Raw genomic sequence first — 18,346 nt, 5'->3', positions numbered from 1 at the left:
ATATATTTATAACACTTATATATCTGGGGTTTGCTTCCTTGTTTACATTCCATATAGACTTAGGACCATTGGGCTTTTCATTTGTACTGATTTCATCCAGTGAATTCCAAAGTAGAGGGGAGAACAGGTTCCTGTATCGAACTAATGGATTCCAAGGGCTAAATTTTATGGTGGGCATCTGCCACACACATATGGGATCTTACATTGCCTCTAAAATGACTGGAATCCACAACAATTACAGGAACATTTCCTATAATGCCCAATAAATCATTCATACATTACCTCTGTTGCCAAGCCTCTGCGCAGCTTCCTTTTCTGTTGATCCATTTTTTGTGGTTAAATTAGATTTAGAGCTTATCCACATTTAATGTTTAATCTGCTCCTGTCCTGTGCTCATGCCAGCTTAACTCTAAATTGGCTTAAGAAAATTTTGTTCAGACGGAGAGACTTTGGCAACAGCTGGCAATGTATTCAGTCTGGACTGCAGGCTACCACATCCTCCCATTGTACAATTCTACAGCTGCTCTGGCTCTACCTTTCTGTTCCAGGAAAGCAATGGCCAATTGTTTTCCTTAATATATGGTGTTCTTCCCATTCATAAACATGTGTGTGTGTTTGTGTGTGTGTGTGTAATACAGCACATTATGTATACCCACACACATGTACATATATACATACACACAATGCTAAATTGAATTTGTATTTCCATGGTTATAGACAAAAATGCACATATATGTGCAGGCACAATAAGCAGGTTTTTTTTTTTTAATGCTTATTGCCCTGTTTCTTTTGAATGTTTTTTAAACTTACCCTTTCTATGAGTTCTCAAATAGCATAATGGTTAAAATTCATTGTTTCTGAATAAAGGTTGCTGGCTCAGTCCCCAAGAGAATTGCTTTATTACCTTTTTTTTATTTCACTGAGCTTTCTATTTTTCTCTGTGCTTTTTTCCTAAAAGAAGAGTGATGTACCATTTCACCCTTTTTCCAGTGACCTGACGTGGAAGGGTTTCACTCCTAGCTCCCAAATAGCCTATAGCTATTTAAATTTGGGGGAGCTCAGGGCTTACAGTTTAAAAGTTTATAAGCCAGAAATGGATGACAGGGCTTACACGCAGAAACTTCAGTCCAAACTAGATTGTGAGCAGTGCTGTGGACAGCAACTACAGATTGTATACCAAATCAGGGAACAAGGACATGGACCTCAAACATTTAAACAAAATTATATCACACTGTACTAAACTGAAACAAACAAACCTATATGCTACAGGGATTTGACAGCTGCAACAATGAAAGCATAAACCTCATTTAAAGGTCCCAAATGAGGTGTTTCTAGGAGCATATGCATTTGGCAGTGTATATTTTAATTGCTGACAAAAAATTCTATGATATCATCCTGGTTTAATCTGATAATGCTAGGGTAGGTTTTTTTATGCTGATATTTTCTCCTTGCTTTGATGCACCATCATTACAGAAGGATAATAAATGGTGTAGTTTGAACTTAGCAACCTAGCACATTAAATTCCCATCTTCTGTTTACTGCTGAACAGCTGCATCACATGTGACAGAAACTGATAAAAGGAATTATGGTAAGGCTATGCTGTATAATTTCTATTTCCATTTAATTTCTACTCCAATTTATAGTGATTTTAATTTAACTGTTGTGGGTTTATTTATTTTTCCTATAGATAAGAAATCTGTCAAATATGTGGAACTAAAAACTTTAGAATATAAAGGAAGTTATACTACAGTTCTAAAGAGAACAGTATGAACAAAAATCATATGTAATTACATTTTATTGCCTGCTAGAGAATTCTGAAGCTTTTATAGCAGCCACATGTGTCTCCATAATGGAAGTATAAACATACCTAAACACAGAAAATAAATATTGTTGCTTATGTTTTTCCTTCTCTGTTTGCAATTTTCTAACTGAAATATATGTTGCTATGCAATAATATATACTCTGAACTAAATCCTACAAAGCAACAAGGATAAAGGTTTTGTAGAGTTAGACATGCTAGACGTGCTAGATTCATTCAAGAAAAGAGTAAGGGTCCTGTGGCATCTTGAAGTCAATTTATTTACTGTGACATAAGCTTTTTCTTAGATTCTTGATCTAACAAGCACAAAATAATAATATCCCTAAACTAACAACCCATGTGTTCTGAATGTCATTGCCATCAGGGGCATTAAACTGGTATTCATTTTGCTTCCTCAGTTCTAACAACACTGATGGAACCTATGCATGCTTTACAATACGGCCCAAATAAATTCTGTACAGATATAGCTAATGGTTATGCCATTCTCTTTCAATATATTTCCATGACAGACAGCTTAGATCTGTAGAATGAAGCACAGATGCACAGTCAATTTTTTATAAGTTTAATCTAATATATAAAGTCAGTTTTTTTTAATAACTCTAGTCAGTTAGTAGGAAGTGCAAGCATAGTTGTTTCAGTCTTCATTCTTCTATTTGTCTTTTTTTTTTACTCTAGCCACAACCCATTTTTAAAAATAAATGGTACACAACTTACTAGCCAAGCTATGTTTAATACTTTTTAAAATGATATACAATTCTTCATCATTCATGATAATTCAGCACAACGTCCTTATGACACTGAAATCATGTACAAATAAATCATATCTTTATTGGGGTTATTTTGAAGGAAATGGTCTGAAACTACAGCTTTATAGTGGTTTTTCATCTACCATAGACCTTCAAGGCAAACAACAAGAATATAGTTACCTCCAAATGGAAGTGTAGATGACTTTACATGCTTGGCAAATGTGATGGCAATGACCAATGATGACATTACCATTACTATGATAATCTCATAAATTATATTACCAAACAGATTACTGTCGACACATATAACTACATATGCCCAAGCCTTTTCTTCTTTGGAAACTAAGCTGACAGTGATTTCAATCTCCCAAGGTACAATGCAGCACAAGAAAGTGGTAACATTTCACCTTTTAATGTCAGAATGTCAGAAATGACAAATTGAGATGATTTTCAACTTTTTATTGGGGAAAAAAAGCCCATTTATATATAGTAGAAGAGAGAATATGAATTGTATAGCACCAGAGAAGATGGGAGACATTAAAATACAACTGTAGTACTTTAAAAAAGGGAATAGTACATTTGTCTTTAAGAATTTAAATTTGGAAAAGGGTTGATACTTAGTTCTTATGAATTGTGTATATCATACACCAGTTGTACTAAAATACCCAAAATACTACTGCCTGCTGTATGTAAGTATGTGTATATATACCAGCAAACTAGAAAAATGCCTTGTTTCTACATTAAAAAAAGTAGAAAACTCTTCTTACCCCAGGATATGATAATAAATGACAGATTCGTTCAGAATGTGGTAGTTATTAAGTTTTATTCTTTTTTCAGAGCTGATGTATACAGTTGAGCTTGCTGGAGGGCTTGGTGCTATTCTGCTGCTACTCGTTTGTTTAGTGACTATTTACAAGTGCTACAAGATAGAAATTATGCTATTCTACAGGAACCATTTTGGTGCAGAAGAATTAGATGGAGGTAAGCAAACATGTTTCTCCCTATGCTTGGTTTGAATGTGTTTGAATTTTATTTTGAAAGAGTGAAAAATGCAAGTAGTAAAAAGTTGGAATACATTAACAGCAAGAGATCACTAATCAAGATAAAAATAAATTCATTGATTTCTGTCTTGTAAAATTTTATAGTAACAGCCATTGCATCACTTCAGCTTCCCAACCTCAGAAACAACATATCATAAATACAAATGTTTGAAAATGTAATTTAAGAACAAAATAACATTAAAGTCATAAATTCTGATCAGAATAATAAAATGTTTCAGTTGATTTAGCAGAATCTATCACCCCAGCAAGTAATCACTAGCTTTCAAATAATTTTTTCCTTGGGTTTGTGAAGTTGTCAAAGCATATTCAGATTCCAGATGTATTTTTTTCCAACTAAATAGCTTTAATTGTTTAAAACAGAAATTTCATTACATCTAGGTGGAAATAGCAACAGAAACATCGAATTGATGTTTTCAGAATTGAATAGCAGGATGTATGAAAAATCTTTCAGCTTGAAAATTTTACTAATTCATTAGCCGGTGGGATATAATAATATCTGTGGTCGGTCATGCTAGCTGGCATAATGTGCAAGTAAATAACTGTACAGGTTTTGCATGAGATAACAGACAACAGGCTCTAGTACCATGATGGTTATATTTCCTCCACCAATTGAAAAAAAATGGATTTAAAATAATTTGCTCATCATGCTAACTGTTCTGATCCAAAGTTTAATATGACCATTGTTGAGAAACCAGAAGTCTGTCTGTTATCACAAAACAAAACAAAACAAAAATAACTGGTTTTGATAAAAACACTTCAGGCCGATATTCAATTTCTTCAAATATAACCCACCAGTGCTCCAGTTGAAATAACCTAAATCTTTGCCTGAATTAATGCTGTTGGATGCATCATTAAAATGATGGAAAGATGGATGTGGGTGAGAGTTTCAATATCTCTTCTACTTAAACTGTTCTTAGAAATGTGTTAGGAGACAGCTTATATGTGTGATGATACACAATTACATTATTGTGCCATATGTTCTTTTCTTTTAGTGAGGCCTGCTCCTTTTTTCTCAAAAGAGCCCTAGTTTTTTATTATGATTATTTTAAAGTGATAGTTACAGCAAACTCCATCTGTCGTTTCTTATTTTCTTTAATTCTGCATCATAATTAGTACCCTAGGCAACTGTGAATTTTTGGATAACTATTTATTATTTAACCAGTTGAAATATTTGTCTCATTGATATGATGAAGAGGATGATCATATGGAAGAAAATTTGTTTTCTGACATTTTTCTGACTGTTAAAGAGATCAGATATTGAACTGAGCAGCAGCCTGTGGGAAAAAAGTAACCAAGTTTCACCTGAGCATGTGTGGCCATTTGGTTTACTGTTAGCAGATGGGGCCAAAGTAGGGATTTCAAAAATCTCTATTAATCTGTTTGATCTATGATAGGTTTTTGTCTTTCTGACACTGACACTGAAGTGCCTTTCTGACACTGCCACAGATCTAGACAATCTGAATTTTATCGTATGCTCCAAATTTAGTATTTAGAGATTCTTAGCTCATGGGCAAGCTACAAATAAATACAATATTCATAGCAGCTGCAGCACTTTAATCTTAATATGACCCTAACTCCTTTTAGTACATATAAAAATGAAGCCAAAAATAGGGCGGTATTAGAAGAGCCACAATGTTTGTAGAAATTCCCCCCCCCCAAAAAAATGCAAGTAGTTAGTTCAAATATAAATATGCAAATAATAGTTTTACTTTAAATGAATGAACCATGTTCTTGAAAACTTCAGCTTTACATGGAATTTCAAAATATAGTAAATTTCAAATCACATCAAGCATATTCAAAAGAGGTACTCTTCATCACAAAATGGAATGCAGAGAAACAATAACAATATTTTCTTTCACTGACTTTTGAAGGCAAGCATTCTTAGCATTAATAAATTGTTCAAGTCTGTGTGTGTGTGTGTGTGTGTGTGTGTGTGTGTGTGTGTAATGTAAAAAGAGATCCTTAGGTTTTCAGGACTAGAGATTCAACATGCAGGCTCTTTCACCTAATAGCACTCTTTAATATTCTTCACTGGAAGGAAAGCCAATGATAACCTTTAATAAGGTTAAAGGTTTCTTTCTTGTAACTCTTAAAATAAATTCTTCTATGTAGAACTTCTAAAATTCTGTTTGTATAGTTTGTTTCACTGAATATTGCCTCTTACTATTTCCATTTTATTACTTTCTAAACAGGAGTGCAAGAGTTGTTCATATCTTTTAATATTTGTATGTTTATGTTCTAGTAAGTCATCTCATACATAGACTAATAATTTAATATCTTTTATTCTTAATAATTGCATAAGAACAAAAACAATGGTAAATCTGTGCTCCTGAATTTACATTTAGTTTTTATTGCCTCTGGGAATAATTACAGAATTTATTGTGCAAGCTTTAGCCTATACAACTTTTCATGGGTTTATACTCTGTAGCTAAAATACTATTTCATTTTGAAACTTGATCAGGGTCCCTAAGATGAATCAATACACCTTCATATATAACAATATTACTTTTTGGTAAATCCAACCAAGTTATCTCACAACTTCAGTGTACCTGTGCATTATCCATCAAATTGCCTGAAAGTGTTTAAAGATTTTGCCATTTGGCTTACATGTTAGCAGATGGGGCTAAAGTAGGAATTTCAAAAATCTCTATTAATCTGTTTGAGATCTATTATAGGTTTTTGTCTTTCTGACACTGACACTGAAGTGCCTTTCTGACACTGCTACAGATCTAGACAATCTGAATTTTATTGTATGCTCCAAATTTAGTATTTAGAGTTTCTTAGCTCATGGGCAAGCTACAAATAAATACAATATTTGTAGGAGCTGCAGCACTTAAATCTTAATATGATCCTAACTCCTTTTAGTACATATAGAAATGAAGCCAAACAGGGCGGGATTAGAAGAACCACAATGTTTGTAGAAATCCAAACAAAAACAAAAACAAAACAATTTGCAAGATTCTGTTACCATAACCTTATAATAAATACAGTATTGGCCTGCATGATTTTGGTTTCCTAATCTGATCTACCATGAAGGGCTGACATCAACCTTGCAAGTCTCAATGCACTTTCCCCCACTCTCCCTTTATCTTCATGAGAACTAGGAAGGGTCTTGGCTGAGATGTTTTCTCAGGTTTCAGTTCTGCCCCAGACTCAGGTTTCTTTCATCTGACCATTATCTTGGAAATAGCTCTTCCTCCTGTTCTTTAAGGTTATTCCTTCTGCTCATTATAATTCCAGCAGCTCAGAGAGCTTCCAGGGTCAGGATTGTGGAAGGAACCAAACAAGAATTCTCCTGAACAATAGTATACTCTTGTACAAAGCTGGAACAGCAGTCATTCGTACACATATAAGCTGAGACAGGAAGTTATTTCTTCTTCTTTCAGAAGTTTGGAAAAATTGACCAAGTTGTTTCCCCATCCATATAGGCAGTTAATATTAGCAAACAGCCACCCAAAAATCTAAAATATATGAAAATAAATGCCAATTGCTACATGTTTATCTTTACCCATCATGAAAAATGAATTTTTATTAAGTCTGCCATTTTCTTTCATCTACTGATGAATTCAATTAAAAACAATTATTTTTGACACACTATAATTAACCTTAAGTATTTTATAAAAATTAAAATCCATTCTACAACTGTCAGATGTAGAATAGATTCTATCATCTCTTTATATTTTGATTACTGACATGTTTCAATTGATTAAGGATGTTGAAAGAGATAATTAATTTATTATTCAAATAGTTTTGAATCAGAAAAGGTTGTTTAAAAAATTAAGCATTAGTTTGCATCTTATATACATTTCCTAGTCCTGTCTTCAGTTATGTCTAAATAAAAACCTGATTTAACAAGTAAAGGTTTAAGTCTTATATTAAACACTAGAGCCATGGATATCCTTGGTGTACACTCTGGAGGAGGAGGAGGAGGAGGAGGAGGAGGAGGAGGAGGAGATTTATGATAAACTTTGACAAGAGTGATTCTTTTAATTAACACACCATAACATAGCTATTATTACACTGTAAACAATGAACTCTGCAATCTTTTTGCCCAGTTCTTGCTCTGCAGTGCAATGCAACCATATACCTTTTGATATCTAAATACAGGAACATAAACATCAACTCTAGCTTTATATTATTCTTACATAATATTATCAAGATTTTCAAATTGCTCTTATAATTTCAGTACTTCAACTTTCCTATTGGATGAGTCTTGGAACATTTTAGTAGGTTTTCCTCATTTTGTAGTATTTTTATGCAATCAATTTCGATGTTTTCATTATCTGAATATTAAAATATTGCAATAAATAGACCCGTGTAAAGCATTTGAAAAAAAGTGCTACTATGAATAAGAACCTTTCTTCACATCATTAAAATAGCCAGCTCTTTTTCCAGGCATCTGTGGCTGCTTTGGAAGTTGCTCCTTGCTATGTCTGATGCACACAACTTCTCAGGGTGCAAAGCACCTTGTTGAATTGCTTTCAACATTAGTCACTCATTGTTTAATTGACATAAAATATCAAGAAAAGCTAGTTATAAATTCAATTAATCATAATTAATATGTTTAAACACCAATATAATATATAGTTAGGTTGCGAAATAAGTTCTTTAATTCATATTTCATCCATTCTGTTATTTTAATGGAATTCAATATTTTCATGAGTAAGAAAAAATATAATGCATTCCCTACTTTCCATAATGCCAATACAGTTTCTATACCTCTAAATTACATCTTTAGACAGGCCTAACCCTAGACAAAATAACAACAATCTGAGGTGAACAAAAGTATCAGTGTATTAGATAAACAGCGTGGTCTTTTGGCTTACATTAGTTGGGATCAGTTCTGCTTCATAACTGATTTTAAAATGCTGCCTATAACATAGATATGCCCTGGGCTCAAACTGCCATTTGAACTACATGCATTACTTTTCTTTATGATATTTAAATAATGCTTTCTTCCAAGACTCAAAGACTAAAACTATTTCTCCTCACTGTGTTTTATTGCCAGAGCAAGCTTGTGAGATATATTACACCCATATGAAGTGAATGGCCCAACATTATCCAGATGATAGCTCACGGCTAAGTTACTAGTTTAACCCTTTCTAAAAACATTGTACTTACATAGTATCAGGTCTCCATGGTTTCACTCTTTCCCAGTTCTGCTACCTGAGATTCTTTAATTGGGATTTCTGGGGATTGAAACTAGGACTTTCTGCCAATGAACCATTGTCCTGTTGCATGTATTGGGATAACTTCATCTGACTTTCCCTTATGTTAATTTGTATATGACATCTGTTGTATTTACTTTTCATGTTCCTGGAGCTTGCATCTTTTATGCTTTCCTTTTAGAGCTGGGAAAAGTGCTGCAATTAATCATTAGCTTTCAAGAAATCTTTCTGCCTTCTCTTAAATAACAGCAAATTTCCATTTCTTTGAATTAACATTTTATTCATATACATAGTGAAGGCAGTTCCATTACAGCAGATGGGCGCTGCCCACCATGTTCCATGCAGTCAGTGAACCACCTTATTAATCACACACATTGTTTGTAAATATCATGTGTTAGTTATCATAGGACAACCATGATATATGCTGTAATACACAGAAAACTCCTAGGGTAGCATTCGTACCTTTGTTGCCTTCTATTAATGGTCTAGGTTTTGCTGCCCAAATCAGTAGCCCTAAGTTGTCAACTCCTAAATCAATCTCTCTATCCAATATTTGTGGAACTCAGCAAGCAGGCTCCTCTCTAGAGCAAAGCAGAAGTACACATGTGCCATTGTCCCTTAAACAGAGAAGAGTGGAGCATATGTCATCTCTGCCCATGAAGAAATAGTTGAGAAAGCAGAGCAACTGCATTGGGAAGATTGATAGGCCAATTAATGGACTCTTATTGATCCCACTGACAAATAAGGGACTCAAAAGAGCAGTTGCAACTACTTTCAGCCCAAGGAACTATGCCAGGATGGAGCTGGATAGATAGGTGTAGTTTGGCCCAGGCTGCTATTGGTGTAGTTGGTTTTAAATCATATATGACCTGGATTGTGCTATACTTAAGGATTTTGAAGAGAATAAATGCTGCAGTGTGTAGGATGAAATTGATGGAACACAACGAGGCAAATAGCCAAGACCAAGTTTTTTCTTTTTGTTTTGATTTAGGAATGTATTGTTTGCCCTTTAGTTTTATTACATCTTTGTTGAAAAATAGTGGGAAATAATTTTTCAACAATAAATTACAATGCTGAAAATCAACAATTTAATGGGAAGGGTCTTGGGAACCATAAAAATGGAGCTCAGGGGCCACATAACATTTTAATATTTGGACATTTTTTCTTCTATACACCAATGAGGATCTGAAAAGAACCAGGAACTTTCTTTTCTTTTATTTCGCCATTCAGCTATGTAGAAAAGGAGATATCTGTCTTGAGGTCTCTCTACTTGTTTAGTTTTTTTTATAGTAGTAGAAGAAAACTTCTAAATATGTTACAGAGACAAAGAGATATTATACTCTTTATTTCTTTTCCTTTTGGGGATGGGCGGGAGTTATAAAACCTTAATCCTGAAGATTGATCTTTATGTAAAAAGTTTATGTAGAAGCCCATTTTGTATTTTTTAAAAAACTTTAAATACATGAATACATGCATTTCAGAGAGAGAGAAAAAAAAATGCTGAATGTCTACGTTGAAAATTAGTTATCAAGAAATCTGGAAAGAACATGAGGCAAGAGTATAATACAGCCTTTCAGGCCTAAAATCAACATTTAGATCTAGAATTATATTCTGATGGGAAAGAATAAGGATAAACTGAGAATTCCTAATATCCAATTGTGTGTTCTGTTCCCATCAATCAAATGGTGTCACCTTGTGGTACTCAGGAAGCTTATTCTGCTACAGTGCCTGCACTCTGGAAAAATCCCCACAGAAAGCCATATGGTTCCCACCATTATGATGTTTAGGAAACTGTTGAAACCCTGGTTGTTCTTCCAGGCCTTGGAATAGGGTAACTGGAGCCCCCTTTAGTTATATTTGCCTTTGGCTGGGTGTATGGTTCTTCTGATCATCCAGGATATATATTGTTTTTCTTTTTATCTGCAAGCCACCCAGAGTCATCAAGGAGTCCAAGAGCCTTGAAATTGGACAATAAATAAATAAACAAACAAACAAACAAACAAATAAATAAATAAATAAATAAATACTTTTGTTTCCAGAAAAATCTTACAAGGTTTGGGTTTCCACTGATATATGGAACTGAGTTTTCATAGAGAATTGTAAGAATGATGTTAAAAGATTTTATTTGGGTTTTCTTTGATATTAATAAGCTTTACCAACCAAAGTCCTCTATCTATCAACTTTACACCATCTTCTGTCTAAACAGCTGCTGTAGATTGGAGCCTTCCTTGTTCTCCAAGTAATGAGGAATATATAATCTGTACAAGAAACTGCAAATAGCACCAACTTATTTTACCTTCATTTTAGAGATGCCATTCTATGTACAATTCAGGATTATAATTCTTGAGACTATAATCTCTGTATGTGTAGAAGGTAGAAAAGAACATGCAATTGTGTTATTTTACCTCTAAGGCTATCATTTCTTACTCTGTGAGTAACATAACTTGAGGATAAATGGTGCACTAGAGAGATTATGCTTTTTTTTTTTTTACCAACAGTATGTCAAGTATGGTAACACATATATCTACTGAATCAAGACTGGATGTTTTTCTTGATGAATTGTACTTCAGTGCTTATGTACATCATTTCAAGAAATTGTTTATGCTATCATGAGACACTATACTATTTCTGTTCTAGTCTTACAAATGTCATTAGCACATACAGAGAGATTATTTTGATTTACATTAAGAGACACTGCAGGAAAAAATATGTATTACTCTCATTTTCCCTTCCTTTTGAAGTCTTCAGTATTATACTCGCATTCTGTTGCAGAAAGTGGGGTTCCTCTGGAAAAGAAGGGAAGTGGATGGAGTAAATTAGGAAGGAATCAAAATTCCTTTCTCACCAACTTCCATCAGTATGAAGCCTCCCTGGATCCGCTTTCATTAGTGTAGGGGAAAAAAAGAAAGCCATTCTATTCACAGAGGGCCTAGGTTGTAGTCTACATCCAACCCACAGAATGGCATGTAGTAAAGTGGTAAGCTTTATAACAACATTTCACCATTTTTTATTCTTTCAACCTCTAGCTATTGTTTATTCCATTTGTCTTATTCTCTTGGGTATAGAGTCAGATAAATATCTCACAGCACGAAGAGAATATTTAAGTTCTTTCTACTTTAGACTGTTTGAGATGAGTTTTTAACTTTTCTGTATCACTCATGTTGACTTCTAAGAGTATGTTTAGAATTTTCCTTTATAAATATTGCCTTAGCAGAATTTAATTTAAATAAGTCATGCAAAGAAGAAAGCTATTAAACATTTTTAACGTTATTTGATTGAAACTGAGCAAATATTTGACAAGAAATCTTTCAGTTTGAAGCTAATTCCATAGCATTTCATCTAGTATCTCCATCAGTGCTAAATCTCACAGTTAACAAATTAAACTCAGCAAAAGAATAAATGACAAAACAATGTTGTTATTGTTTTGAAAATGATATGTTACACCATTTGTGGAGTATATCTTTTCTCTATCATTAATATTTTGCAAGTTGTAATGTAGCATAAGATTTGTAAAATCATTTTAATAAGCTTGTCATAGAATTTATTATACATCTAAGAGTTTTAAACGTTAAGAAATGATCTTTTAATATAAAGACAGCAAGATATATATTTTTAATTCTATTAATATATACTACTGCTTTTCTTACATTGAAGTTAATGTAGATATTAGAATAATTATTATTATAAGACAAATTTGCTGGGACTGATGATGGGAGCTGAGGTTGCTTAATACCAAGCACTGTCGTGGCACTTCCCATTCCAATAAAATGCAGTTAGAGTTATTTTATAGACAACTGATAAGGTTTGACTAAGTTGCCATTACAGAATGGCTGAGATTTCAGAACTCAGGTTTTGTCTTTAATCTGTATGTCAGCTCATGAGGCTGTAGTTAATATTTTTTGCCTTCTGTATTTTATGTATTGAAGAGCAGCTGTTGTTTTTCTTCTTAGGGTAGAAATAGAAAGAGTTGTGTATTCATTACTAAAGTACATTTAGTCAGATCTTTCAAATGGTATACTCTAAACCTAAAGCCAAAGTGTAAGCACAAAATCAATCACATTTTCATTGATTGAAGAATCATCGATATGGAAACTTGAGTTTCTCACACATTCAAGAATAAACAGGAAGTTCTCATCAAAAAAGAGAGAGAAGTCCACCATTTTTGCTTATGTTTTAATACTCTGTACTTTTTAACTTTGATACTGCAAGAAATTAGGAACCAAAAATGTGTAAAATATCATGAAAGTGTTTGGGTTAAATTCAGAAAAAAGCATGCCATTTTAACATACTAAAATATATCTATGGCCTACCAAATATTGACCATGAATAGGCTTTGAAGGAAAAGAAAAAGACTATTTGGTTTGGAAGCAAAATAAGGTGTTAATGCAATTTAACATGGTTTAGTCTAAATAAACCAGCTGAATTCAAATGGTATTCAGATGCAGCTAGAGTCTCATTAACATAGTGATGACAATGTAGTCTAAATCCCTCATCAGCTAGAGGTGAATTTTAAAAAGCACCAAGACAAGATGGATGGCAAAAGACAAAATCAAGGAGGCAAAAGGAGGGCTGGACATGCCAACTGGAAAATCTCCAAGAACATCCAGTAATCCCTGGGTTTCATAAATGTTTTAGTGACAATTATCTTAATGAGTTCATATGAAAAGCCTTTGCCAGCCTAAATTTCACCAGAAAATTATTTGTGTGTTTTAAATATCTTGCTATTTACAGGTTGCTTATTTTTTTTACTGCTGTCACTAGTTTACTGATTATGGTATTTCTTTTTATTTTTTAATGCTATGTTTATATTTTATTATAAGCCAATATATCTTATAATAATTACTGATTTATTGTTTATAATTTAATCCATTGTTTAATAGCTTCTACATCAAGACCTCTCTATGCAAGTGACTGACTTGAGAGGCTGTACAGCCATTCAAAGTAGAATACAAAAGTTTAAAGCATAAAAGTATTTAAAATCACTAAGTCTTTTTTTTCCCCAGCAGTGAGATTATATTGTCTGTTGGGACTTCAATTTTTGAAGAACACCATCCTATGCAGCATTCATAATTCAAAGATAGGCTTAGTGTTTAATAATATGTATTTTGAAAAATAATATGGAAGTTACTGTGCAAAACTTTCAGAGATTCTATTACTTAGAGGGAAACATATGTTGTTGTTGTTGTTGTTACCAGTCCCTATTATTCTTGCTTCCAATATCTGTGATTTAGTGCTCTTGTCTGCCAAGGAAGGGTTTCCACATTAGAGAAAAGTCTTAGAATTTCCTTTTGCAGATGAGTGAGATACCCAACCAGAAGCACTGCTAGAACTAGAGCTGACATGCATTACTTTTAACAGCTGTTACTGAAGTGTAAGATAGAGTAGAGAAAAAGGCATCCTGTTAGTAAGCACTGAATCAGTATAACATTACTTACAGTAGGATATTCAATCAGATTTCTTTTAGGAACAACTGATAGTATCTGTAGTCTTTGCAGATGGTGTCTGTGGAGTTAGAGGAATGTTAACATTTCATTACTCTTGCCATTGATTTCTCCTACTTCCTTTACAACAAAAATCAAAATGTGACCTTATTTTCTACTGAATTAGCTCCAGAATATTGGCATTATTGACCCTTTAATGAAAATTAATGATGGCTGCCTTCTTCAAGGTACAGGTTAGCACACTGAAGGCACATCCTGAAAGGATTATTTTAATTAATCATTACAGGAGAAATACCATTATATACAAAACAAAGTCACCTTAATGCAATAAACTGAGTTAACTTAATGTTGAATAAATAAAAAATCATGATTTTCACTATAATATTCATGACTTTTGTATTCCTTTTTTTTTTCCATTCATGAAATGAATTTATGTTATACACTATAAGTTACCTTTATGGATTAAGTCCATCCATACCAACTTCTATCCACAAAAATTGGATTTTCAGATGGTGCTATATTTAGGGGAATATGATGAAAACACTAAAAGATATATTCTTACATGTGTGAGCAAAACTTTATTTTTATAGTATTTAAATGTAAGTGGGTGGGGTTTTTTTTTGACAACTATGGAGATTTTTTAAAGATTATTAATCATTTTGTTACTACATTTATAAACTAAAATTACAGAGCATGCATTTCAGAAGAGCTGTTCTGACAAATACTTGGGATCTCAAGTCATTCAGAGTCAAAGCCAGTTTTTGAAGTTGCTTATTTATACATTTATTTCAGTTATTAAAGATGCTATCCCATGTATTGTCGAAGGCTTTCACGGCCGGCATACGATGGCTGGTGTGGGTCTTCCGGGCTGTGTGGCCGTGTTCTGGAAGTTTTGTTTCCTAACATTTCGCCAGCACCTGTGACCGGCATCTTCAGAGGGCAGGAGCACAGACAGAAGCAGTTCTCTCTGTGCCCAGGGTGATGTGACCCTTTTGTGGGTATTTATAGTGGATGGCCAACTTCCATTTCTAGACACGTTGGTCATACGCAAACCAGACCTCAAATTAGGACACAAAGTCTACAGAAAACCCACCCACACAGACCAGTACCTACACAAAAACTCCAACCACCACCCACGTCAGAAAAGAGGCATTATCAAAACCCTCATGGATCGTGCCAATCGGATCTGTGAAACCCAATTCCTAAACTCTGAACTTAACCACCTTAATTGGGTCCTACAAGCGAATGGCTACTCCAAGAATGAAATAAAAAGAGCCATCAAACCAAGAAAACAACATGTGACTGAAGAAGAAAAATAGCCACCCACCAACAAAGTATTTCTGCCCTACATCAAAGGGGTCATAGACCGCATGGGAAAACTGATGGAAAAACACAATTTCCAAACAATCTTCAGACCCACCAGAAAAGTACAAGAAGTGCTAAAATCAGCAAAAGAGAAAAGGGATCCCCTCACCACCGCAGGAGTATACCCCATACCATGCAGTTGCGGGCAAGTATACATCGGGACCACAAAACGCAGCATCCATACCAGGATAAAAGAACACGAAAGACACTGCAGACTACAGCAACCAGAAAAATCTGCAGTAGCTGAACATGCTCTCAAGCACACTGGACACAAAATCCTATTTGAAAACACAGAGATACTGGACAACACCAACAGCCACTATACCAGGCTATACCGGGAAGACATTGAGATTCACGAACACCAGCAGAGTTTCAATAAAAAAGAGGAGAGTCTAAAAATCAACAAAATCTGGCTGCCAATCCTGAAAAATACAGCCTGCAAAAGGTCAATGAACTCAGCTCAACCACCAGGACATGTGAACAGTTCACACAATGAACTTGCTAATCACCCCCAGCAGCCCCTCATTAACAATTCAATAGAAGAAAAAACCCTGCCTAATCCCCAGGAAGATACACACAGATGCGACACCAAAACAAGCAGCCACTCAGTAACCCACCCCCACACACACACACCCAATCCCCCCCTTCTCCCCCCCAGATCTCTATAAATACCCACAAAAGGGTCACATCACCCTGGGCACAGAGAGAACTGCTCCTGTCTGTGCTCCTGCCCTCTGAAGATGCCGGTCACAGGTGCTGGCGAAATGTTAGGAAACAAAACTTCCAGAACATGGCCACACAGCCCGTAAGACCCACACCAGCCATGCTATCCCATCTTTTGGAACAATCTTCCCAATGGAACTTACATTAATGTAAACATTTTGGGAGGGAAATACAGTATTATTTAAAAACAAAGACATTTTTGTCATGTCTCCTATAAATCAGTTGGTGGTAATGGCCAGTGGATTAAAAAAGAGAGAGAAAGAGCAGATTCTAACTAATCAGGCTTCTGTGGTGGTTATCACTTGCTCTGTCTTCTTCTCAGTTGCCTTTGGAGAACTTTTCCAGGGCATATTGTGAAAATTAATTCTTCTTTTACCCTCTATTTTAAAATGGGCACGTGTCCCTCGCTGTTGATGTTGTCTGTCTAACTGCATTTCTTCAGCCCAAGGCAATATAAAACATTAGAATCTTAGTAAGATTAAATTGCTGCAGCTGCTATGAATATTGCAAACAATGACTTTGCGAAGGCTGTAGTAAAGAGACGAATAAGGAATCTAGTTTTCAGTTTGAAATGAGAACCTAGTAAAATGGCTTTTATAATCATGAAAATACTATACAGAAGATGGAGCCAAGCAGCTACATGGTAATGTATGGCCAAATAGGAAAAAATGAAGAATAAATAAGAAAGATTGCAGAATTGTATACACAGGCATATAAAACAGGGCATTGGGAAAATCAATATGAATCAAATATATCTTCTTTTTCATCTGTCTCCCTTTCCTGTCCCTTTATATTTACAGATAACAAAGATTATGATGCATATCTATCATACACCAAAGTGGATCCTGACCAATGGAATCAGGAAACTGGGGAAGAAGAACGATTTGCTCTTGAGATCTTACCAGATATGCTTGAAAAACATTATGGGTACAAACTATTCATTCCTGACAGAGATTTAATTCCAACTGGAAGTAAGTTTTTAAAAACACGCAAACACACACACACACACACACACACACACACCATTTTGTATAGCACTAATAAAGTGTTAATTGTTTATATTTTAGTGCAATACTGTTCTAATGCTGTTTTAGTATACATTCCATTAAGATAAGTGACATTACCTCACAGCATATTAATAATAATAAGTAACATGATACTAAAACTAAAAATAATAAACACTGTATGGGTATATGCTAGCCTTTGTTAACGTAAGAATGTAGGATATGTAGCAACAGAAAATAAATGTTCTCTGAAAAGTTCATAGCAGACTATATATATAAAAAAATCCTAACTTAGCAGCCTAACAAAGAATTGGCATGTGCCCACCTGACAAGAAAGAAAATACAAAATGTTGTCTTATAGCTTCTTGCATGTACAAGAATAACATCTTCCAAATATTTTTAACAGCATTAAAACAGAGAGGAAAAACAAATGAATCAAACTGAGCCATCAGTTTTCTAAATTAATAGAAATAGAATATTTCTAGAATATATAGAGATGATGTGAGATGGTATATCAGTAGCTTCCTATGTTACTATTAGCACAAACATCTGCTGGACATGAAAAGCTAGCTGAAAAGTTAACCTGTGTCTTTTATATCTAGTTTGCATTCTTTGTTAAGTGGAAAGATACTTCTTATTGAACAGTATTCATTTGTGAGACCCCTCCTTGAAACCTGAACTGATGGAGCCTACTGAGAATTATGACAAGCGAGAGAGAATGTCTTTGAATTAATAGCAACATACCATGACATATTTTCATCAGTTCTATCGCTCTTAAATATAAAGCTATTAGACACTCCTTTTACAGTCATCTTTTTCCCACTGACAACTTAGACCAAATTCAGCTTTCCTCAATAAAATAGTTTTCTCACACCACACTGAAAATGTACATCAGATATAGGCTTCAACGGTTCCAGTTAGATAAAGAGGTGCTTCTTTCTCTTGCAGTTTGCACAGATACAACATGTCATATCTGTGGAATGATGTAATTAGATTGCATTAGGTTACTACCAAAGAAT

The 18,346-nt window shown here is 34.3% G+C and overlaps 1 protein-coding gene across 1 annotated transcript in view; it reads left to right on the top strand.

Annotated features, from left to right (window-relative positions):
- The window catches only part of IL1RAPL1 (interleukin 1 receptor accessory protein like 1), a 770,120-nt gene that overhangs the window by 749,229 nt on the left and 2,545 nt on the right, over positions 1-18,346 (top strand). The window contains exons 9-10 of the mRNA XM_088144810.1: positions 3,403-3,546; positions 17,124-17,294. Coding sequence (XP_088000936.1) covers positions 3,403-3,546; positions 17,124-17,294 — 315 coding nt within the window. The remainder of the gene's footprint in view (positions 1-3,402; positions 3,547-17,123; positions 17,295-18,346) is intronic.

Source organism: Python bivittatus, unplaced genomic scaffold, assembly GCF_059951505.1.
Source record: "Python bivittatus isolate LINGU-HERP-01145 unplaced genomic scaffold, Pbiv_v1 ctg000350_np1212, whole genome shotgun sequence".
In the NCBI taxonomy this organism is placed as follows: Eukaryota; Metazoa; Chordata; class Lepidosauria; order Squamata; family Pythonidae; genus Python; species Python bivittatus.
This window is presented reverse-complemented; position numbering and strand designations above follow the sequence as displayed.